Source organism: Maylandia zebra, linkage group LG7 (assembly GCF_041146795.1).
Source record: "Maylandia zebra isolate NMK-2024a linkage group LG7, Mzebra_GT3a, whole genome shotgun sequence".
Taxonomy (NCBI): Eukaryota; Metazoa; Chordata; class Actinopteri; order Cichliformes; family Cichlidae; genus Maylandia; species Maylandia zebra.
Window position 1 is genome coordinate 11,197,958 of NC_135173.1, and position 9,375 is coordinate 11,207,332.

The 9,375-nt window shown below is 40.4% G+C and overlaps 1 protein-coding gene across 1 annotated transcript in view; it reads right to left on the reverse strand.

Moving 5' to 3' along the window:
• Positions 1-8,936, reverse strand: part of sema3d (sema domain, immunoglobulin domain (Ig), short basic domain, secreted, (semaphorin) 3D) — a 31,159-nt gene extending 22,223 nt beyond the window's left edge. Inside the window, exons 1-2 of the mRNA XM_004553291.5 lie at positions 8,601-8,936; positions 2,215-2,471 (exon numbers count right to left, since the gene is read on the reverse strand). Coding sequence (XP_004553348.3) covers positions 2,215-2,437 — 223 coding nt within the window. The 5' untranslated portion in view covers positions 2,438-2,471; positions 8,601-8,936. The remainder of the gene's footprint in view (positions 1-2,214; positions 2,472-8,600) is intronic.
• Positions 8,937-9,375: the final 439 nt, after the last annotated feature.

Genomic DNA, 9,375 nt, shown 5'->3' on the forward strand with positions numbered 1-9,375 from the left:
TACAGTTTGCTTGCTTTAGACCTGGACTCGCAGCTTGTAAGGTCCATAGGTTTCTGAAAGCTGAATATGTTCGACATTTTTAGCTCAGGATCGTGTCTTTGATCTCCATTAGAGGAACTCTCTTCTATCACGAGGCTCTTTTCAGCGCACCACACTTGCCACATGCCTTGAGTAAACACTGGCTCGGTGCAGAGGAGTCCTGTGGGAGTCACTCTGAAAGGATTGACACTGTGATTACCCTCTTGGTGAGAATGATTGGAGAGGTTACCAACCTTCAATATTTGAACTTTTGGGACCCCTCCTCACCACACAATCTCCCTTAATACCTCCCCTTTACACTGAACCCCCATGTGCTGATGTATCTCCCTCCTACACACATATCATGCCCCAAACAGACAAAACTCACAAAGAGATTAGGCCTGCTAGCCCTTGGTGTGGTGTGCAGTAATCTGTTCTGTAAACACACAGCACTATGAGCCTATTGAAGCTTAGCATAGTCTCCACACATTTCTTCAAAGAGGAGAGCCCTAAACAACATGAAAACCTCTTGATTAGCTTTGTTATTGGAACTCAATGTTGCTTTCATGCACGCAGTTATTGGAGTAAGACTTGATCAAGCTTTAGACTTAGAGACCTCTTCAGAGCTGTAAGCAATGCCTGAATCTGCCCTTTCTCACATGTAGCACATGGCAGGAGGTCAACTGCATCAGACACATTGTCACTGCTAAAAATACCTCATATGGTGAAGGATAGGGGTGTGCAGGATGCAGGTCACATCACACCCATATGCTTGCTATGATTTATCCAGACAATTATCCTGCTCAATTCCCATTTGTAATCAAAGACTTTGTAGCTACCAGGGTAACACGTTCATTTATTGAATGATCCATCTGGTCATTTCTGTTTTCACTTGTAGCTCCACCAAAACCTGATTATGGTGAAACAATTACAGTCTCAGGAATAAATATGCAATGTAGGATGCCTCTGGTTTCAGAATATTCAGAGGAGCATGGCAGACACTATTATATTTTAGGTCAGACAGACATATTGATTAGAAGCTAATGCTACATGTTCACTAGATGAAAACTAAAGTTCTTGGGTTTTTATTTTAAAGCAGTTTGTTTAGAGGTACTCCCTCAATGAGGGATTTTTACTTTTTATAATTTCACCCTTTAGTCATTGAATCTGTATTTGGGCTTACGTAAAGCTGATGCAATGCTGGAAGCGAATTCACTGCTGGGTGGTGTTGCTTTTGAACAGTGTCCACTAATGAAATGATGACAAGAGGAGCAGGATGCATGCACTTGGTTAAGCTTTTGTTATTTTTGACAGATTTGTCTTTGCCTCAGTGATTCTCACTGAGAGAACCAAATATGGATATTGCTGTCAAATAGCCATTCACTTTAGTGAAGATTAAAGTAGCATGTAGCCAAATTAAAGGCAATCAGACTACATGACATGATAAAGTACTTTACTTTACTGGCTTGGAAGAAACATAAAATAAGACAAACCGTAGAGCTAAATACTAGGCTAACTGCTGAAAAAACAGTGTCCACAGTAATCTTTATTCCTGCAGCTACTTGCATATGTTTTTGTTGGACACATACAGTAGGACATGCATATGTATCTATTTCCAGGCATAGTTGGTTTTAGAAGCCTTGACCAAAAGACCAAAAGCTTTTGGAGGTTGAAGTCAGAGTGAGTTCACTTTCAGGTCACAGTGGGGATTCAATTTTATGGAACAAAAGTTAAGTTAATATGTGTGGTTCCTTGTAGCTGATACACAGCATTAGGGATGACGACTTTGAAGTAAAGTTTGCACTCAGGTTTGAGGAATGCAAAAATATAACTTCCTAACTTTTGCTGGCACAAAGCAAACACACTTGGTTTATGCAAAGCCACATACATGGACACAGAGCACATTTATACGGTCAGATGATATCCACACAGCAGACTGATGGATCAGTAAGTGAGAAACATTTCACTTTGCTTCATGTTTAAGTGCTACAGATCATCTCCATAAACTTCACTAAATTCTCCTCTTACCATTTCCTCTGCCTGTTGCACAAGTCACATTCAAGTAAGAAAAAAAAGATGCACACTGAAAGATGGAAAGATGTATGACAAGAAAGAAAAAAATGAAAAGATAAAATCCTATGTCAAACAGCAATATTGTTTGAATTAAAACAAACATCAGCAATATTTAGTTCTTACCTCTATGGCTGAGTTTGACCCTGGGGACACTCTGTTTGATGCTTGCTCCAACAGGGAGGATGGCCAACAAAATCAGTCCAAACAGTGTGACCTCCGGATGGAATAGAGCCATAAACTTCTTCCCTTTGCCTCCATAATTACTGCCAGACAAGCAGAACATAGCCCCAACCTCATTCCAGGTCTGATTGCCAGAGTCCTCTTTCTTCATACTGTGTGGAGTCATCTTGTAGTGTTTTCACTTTGTGCTTTTCTGCAACCTTGGAGGGAGACCAGTGTAAAGAGTCAAGCTAGGGAGGAGCAATCATAAGTGTATGAGGATGCAAGCAGTCTCATCTAACTCCAGAGAGGGGGAATATACACAAACTTCTGTGGCTGTTTCGCCATGGAGCCCTACAGGCATGTCCCCTTCCTTTGCCCATCCTACATCAGCTGTTGCTTGTCACCGGCTCTCCTTTTGTTTCGCCTTTAAATCTGTTTGCCCCAAACAAAGGTCAGACTAACAAAACAGTTGCATTCTACCACTTTTCATCAGGCACGTCTCCGCTTTTCTCTCTCCTCCCATATCCTTTTCACATGGATAACTCAACTTAATTCTTTGCCTTAAGGATACTTGCCAGTAGCTTAAGGATTGGTTGATGACCCTGTCACTTCCTCCTTTATACCATGTAAAAAATGGGCCATGCCCTGTTTAGGACGTCACAATCAATTAAAAATGCCCAGACATTAGTTCACATTCTGAAAAGTTAGCTGTCTGACTAGGATTGAAAAGCTGTGCTTTTGAATAAATGTGTGGTTTAGAATAAGTAGCAGGAGCACAGACTGTTACAAGTTAAAAAAAAAAAGAAGAAGAAGTAAGAAGGAAAAAAGACAAGAACTAAAAAATAACTACTTACTTGTTATATTCTGAAAATCTGTGTTTTAATAAATTTATATTTTTTTCAGTGGTACTTGGACACCTAAAAAGTGAAGCAGTGGAACTAGTATATAAAGATTTGTCAGTGAACCCTGATACTAATTTTCCTTCTTAAAATTAAAGTTGCTTGTCAGCACAATTCATACAATACAAGATAATATTCAGATTAACTTCACCTCAAACAGGGTGCAGAATCATGCAAAATGTTTTTTTACACACATTGCAGCTTCATGAAATCTGTGCCCTTTATTACACCGTTGATGCATTCATTGCATCTTCTAAGTACAGACTGAGTACCGTCCCTGTCTTTAACCTGCATTCCTGCAAATCCCACAGCCATTAGGATACTAATTAACCAGACTATTGATGGAGAAATTAATGAATGCATTGAAAGAATGCCTCCCCTTAAGACCTTTTGCCACCATCATTACTTTCCTTCCACCCAGTTTCAGAAAGCACACATCAACCTGTCAAGTGACAACATAAACAATGTCAAGCTAAAGCTAGATTAGATATGACATTCACACTCCTATATCTCTAATATTGACAGCATGTATGCTCCTTAGAAGTCCACCACATATAGAGAATAGCCATTTGATAATGTGTAAGCAGCACCTTAAAAAAAAAGGTGATATCCTGAGTAAATATACTGACCCGGGTCTTTGCCCATTGATTTGTACTGCAAGGTAAAATGTGAAACAGATATTAGGTGTTCGACTACAACTCACTTAAGTTTATTTGATTTCTTTCTTCAGTCATCTGATGTTTAAAACTGTAGCTCTTTGTGCAGAAACAGGGGTGAGCGGCACCCTTCCAAGTGCCCCATAGCTTTAAAACGAAGAGGATTAGACTCTGATAAACAGACTGGTGTTTATTTAGGATGACAAATTGAGACATGTTCACACCTTCAGGGTTAGAAATACAGATATAGAGCTCTGCGTGATGGATGGGCAATCAGCAAAGAGAGTGAGAAAGTTAGGAGGCTAAAATCCCTGTAGTCTTTGCACTTTGTGAGCGATACTGATAGTGCTGATGGTGAAGCTTATCCTCCCTACAGTATTTTCAGGAGAGCAGTGACACAATTTCACTCAAGTGATAAGCACTTCAGTAATGCATCTCTTTTCACAGCTTGAGTGCCCACATCTATCTGCAGCACAGACATGTGCAACACCCCGCTAGAAGAATGACCCCCAGGAAAAGAAAAGTACAAGTCTTGGAAGAAAAACAAAAAAAAAAAAATTCTTGAGTAATAGATGACACACACTGGAAGAGGAATACCAGAGTACCAGTGAGTCAGTACTTTGAATGTGTCAATAACGGAAATGAAAAGAGAAATAAGGGAAAAAGTGCACAAGAGATGTGAATAATGGGGGAAACCAACTTCTTGTGCCATGTAAGTTAAGCTAACACCCCTATTTCCTGGTGACTAGAGTCCTTGTTGTCTTTGGCAGCATGGCCGGCACACAGTGCAGGGTGTCAGGAGAAACAATCCTGATAGAGATGGTGACAGATTTAAAGCTAGCAGCCAAGGGCTCCTGGCTTCTGATCTCTCACCAACACAAAGCACCTTTAAATATACTGACTCTTCTGTTTCGGTTTAAACAATACAGTCTTTGCATGCCATAAAACATCTACTCAGTTAGTATTATCAGTGAATCTAGTAGCCGACACGCTGTACAAGAATCGTAAAGAGAAACTAGCTCAAGTGAATACACAACAGAAGTTGCCAGCAGTCATGAGAAAAGAGCAGATGGTGAAGAAGTGCTCTGGCTATGGGCATGCTTGCACCAAGACCACCCCTAATGAGGCATTTAGCAACACCCAGGTGCCCTGTAGAGTACACTATTATCTAACTCCTCCATCTCCACAGGACGGAGTGCATTAGCACAGCTATTTGTCTTTATTCCCTGACCACAGGCACTGACCTAGCAGAACAACATAGGTAATTGTTTCTAGTTCTCAAGACATTAATTGTTTTTCTTGGCAAGAGTCAATCATCTTTTCTTTAGCCTTGTATTTAAGCAAGCATGCAACTCTCTGTGTGTGAGCTAATGTCTCACAGGAAAAATGCTAAAAATACAAACTACAAAGAATATGGAAGAAACATTACATTTTAAAGTGGGTTTACAAACTATAACTCCAGGTATAGATGGAAGTAATTAAGGAAACACGTCACTGTTCCATAAAGACAGGAATCAACCTTACTTTTTGTGTTTTAAACATGTCATGTCTTTTATTTTTATGTTAGACTTTATGACCACATTAAAATAACAGTAGCAAAGCGGTCAATAAGATAAGCTGTCAATAAGACTGATATAAAGGCTCATAATCAGCGGCTTTAAAGTATGCTAAGAATTAACTGCTGGTTCAAAAAATGTAAATATGAAACATGTGATCCCTGAGGTATTATTCTGGATACAGATCAATCCCCCCCCCCACAAGCTACAATACATGCTTATAAATTAAAGCTTTTGGGGAACTTTCATAGTATAAATGTGCAAGTTTTTTGTGTAATTTGTTTACTCATTTTATTAAGTAGACATCAAGGCCACAAACTGTGATTCATTTAGCATTTTAATCACTAACGTGATCCCACATTATCTGACTGAAACATAATATCTAACAGCGCAGCATGTGCATCTCCTGGGAAATTAGATATCGCTCCAGAAATTGAATGCAAAATAAATTGCCAAAATATCCCCTTACACGCAACATTTAATCATCCAAAACATGGCGATGGAGACAGAGATGGGCTTTGAAGTTGAAAACACTGCAGTAAATTAGTCCCAAATAATGAAGGAATACACAGTGCAAACCATGCTTGGTAAAGATGCCAAATATTTCTCCATGCAACAGAATAGGGTTGATCCCTTACTAGTCGGACAGCCTGGATTTCCTGAATCTGTTACCTTTAATTATATCATATAACTTCTAAAATGTTTGATTACCAAATCTCTCTCATAACTATACAAAATTAGACTCTATGGACTCCAGACAGTTGATTCTACTGCCCTGGTCAATGGATTTAAGTGAGGATTTCCCAGAGTAAATGACTCAGGTCTTAATTTAAACAATATAAACCCACAATTACACTTTGCTCTAAACCAATATGCATGAAATCTGTGAATGGAAATGCCTAGACAAGAGGACATTCCAGTTGAATTCCTTCCGTTCTGGAAGTGAAGAGTACGTCTGTGGGGAATACCAAAGAAGATGGATTAAATTCCAACCCTGAGGTCCTGTCTGTCTACATTTTGTCTGTATCTCAAAACACTGGAAAGGGAACACTCCTGGAGGCTGCTGGTATGGAAACCAAATACACCAAAGCCAAATAATATGCCCCAGCACCTGTTATTAAAGACTCACTTTATGTTTACTGTTGGTCTTCAACAATAGAAGACAAGGTTCACAGCTCCTCACAACCACATGCAGTTGTCACAGAGCCAGCTCAGGTCTCCTGTCACACACAAGGGTTAATGGAAAGCTGGGAGGAAGCTGCAAGGAGTGATACTTGATCTATGGTTTAACTCGTCAACAGAGAAAATGGCAATTAAAAAACATGAGCTGAAAACAAAGCCAGGGAATATGTAAAAGAGAGAACAGACCATGTAACTGAGACGGTTGGATGAAGATAAACATGCAGGTAGTTTTGCCGATAATTGACAACAAAACCAGTAACTCTACTCACACAGAACAGGTCATGACGCCGGAAAGCCACTCAGAATCTGTATGAGTGCCTGCATGTATGAACAAATGTGTGCGTGTAAGCTAATACCATCCTGAGGGAGGCAGATGGGAGCAATATAGGGCATGAAAACAGTGACTGACATTTGTAAGTGCACCCACTTGTATCCTCATGGCCTGAGGATATAGGGGTACACCCATCTAGGCTACGCAACAACTCTTCTCAAGACCAAACTGTCATCTACACACTTGAGAAGCAACTGTATTGTTCTTTGTAAGTGCTGGAAAGACTCTGTTATGCAGTTTATCTCCATATGAGCCTAAGCACAGTTCATTTACAGAGTGGGGACACAGAGAGGCCACAGAAAAACAGCCAAACCGAGCCAGTCAGTCTGTCTGCAAGTCACTGGCACCTAGCTGTTGTAGACACTCTAAACATACTAACATCACTGCAGTAAATGTGTCTTCTCAGTTGCTTTGTCTGTCAGCACTGAGGGATTTTGCAAACATAACCATATTAGGCTAGACTAGTGTGCAGCATACAAGTATGTTTTAATAACACTTTCCACCCGAAACCTGTTGAGTTTTGCAAAAGACCCCTTTAAGGTTTTAGTTTTCATCACTGTCCAGGAAAAAGCCTCAGCATGAGACTGCACTGACTTCTGACAGAGCTCAGAAGTGTTGCTGTAGGCCATTTAAAACACAGCTCAATATTGATGCTGTGGTTGTTTTAGGGAAATGTTGGATTGGTCCAGACATGCCACATAGAACTGGAATGAATTAGTGCACACAGGAGGCACAACTGTAGCATGGCATGGGAAGGGCATTGATTGGCATAGCAAACAATGGAATACACCCCTTTAATCAGTCCAACATAGTAACTTATTTTTTCACATGGAAGGTTCCTATCACAGCCACAGCAGTCTTGAGCCTTCCCCATTCCCGGCCAAGTAAACATGGGGATGTGTGTGTATACTGCAGTGTGTATGTATTAGGTATGCCTGACAGCATCTCAATGACGCAATGTTTGGACGCTGTTTAAAGGAGAAAATCAGACAAGATTTTCTGTCTTGTCTTTCTGTCGCCCAAGGCAGAAGTCATTTATTTACCTCAGTCATGCTGATCGAAACCCCTGAAACACTGCCAGAGAAATCAATGCATCCACACAAGTACAAACTCCCCTCCCTCCCTCCCTTGTTTACCTCTCTCAGAACCACCAGATCCCAGTCCAAAGTTAGGTAAACCTTTAAAAAAATATATGGGGAGAGTGGACCAGTGAGAAAGAACTACATCACTACTTGTTTTCTTTTCTGCTCTGTAAACCACTAACATGCACAAATACAAATAAATGACCTCAATGAGGTAAATGTGTCCACGTCAACATTTTACTGTATGTATGATTAATTCAGACAGTAGACATGTACTTGGCTTAAGTCCATATAGTCACATTCAGTTTGGGGGCATTTAGAATTCCCACCCCCTCCCCAAACACTGTGCAAAGACAAAAATTCTCCCTCTTACCAACTTCTCATATATCCATATACAGTCTCTGTACTTTAAACGATCTATCAAGAAAAAGAAAACAATAAAGAAACTTAAATATTGATTAATACGTTTAAGTTTGTAAATCCAGCTTAATAAAATGTACAGATACACATAAAGCGTTAAACCCCCTTTAAAACTCTGCAGTATTAATTTATTAATTTAAACTCTACTGTGGTCCACCTGACACACGGTTATAACTTGGTGTAGATTATTACCCTCGTTATTATTATGGCGTGTTCCTCACCTGCTCGCTCGCTGACTTCGTCTCTTCTCGCGTGCAAGTGCACCACATGAATAGCAGTGTCTCAGAAAGTTGTCCGTTGCAAACACACACACAAAAAAACGACCAAAAGTATGACACTTGGCACAACTTCAACCCGACCAAAAGGAAAGTGGATGGATAAAATGAGGTCTTCCTGCAGATATTTCCACTCCCTGTAACGTTAGTTAAACTGAAAAGCGCTCTTGAACTCTTCGTGCACTGCGTGTGTGTATTTTGGATGGCTGGGTAGTCTGTGGCAGTACGCCCCGGGAAAGACAGACGGCAAACTCCCAGTTGTGCTGCTGCTGCTGCTGCTGCTGCTGCTGGAGGGGAGGGGCCCTCAGCATCTGTACCGCCGTTCTTTTGGACGCTCCACAGCTTCAGTTTCATCCCTCCGAAAGTGCTCCGACTATTAGAGTTACGATGGGCCTTATTAACGGTTATGTATTTCGGCTAATAGCATGATCAAAACAGCTTAAAACTGATCTGAAAAGCATTCATAACCATGAATAGACTCACCAGTCACAGCTCGTGTTACTGCAAAACATGTTAGTGATCATGTGGTATTTTATAATTATTAGTGGCAAAACTATGGCTGAAAATATTATTGCAGTCAGCTCATTGGACTGACCTAACCACTGAGGACTGCCTCACATTTTTCTGTGGTGCTTTTCTCCTCTTATTGACCACTCAGTGCTTCACTCTACAATAATGCCCTCACCCGTTTTTTCTTTAAGCATGCATCAATTTATCTGTC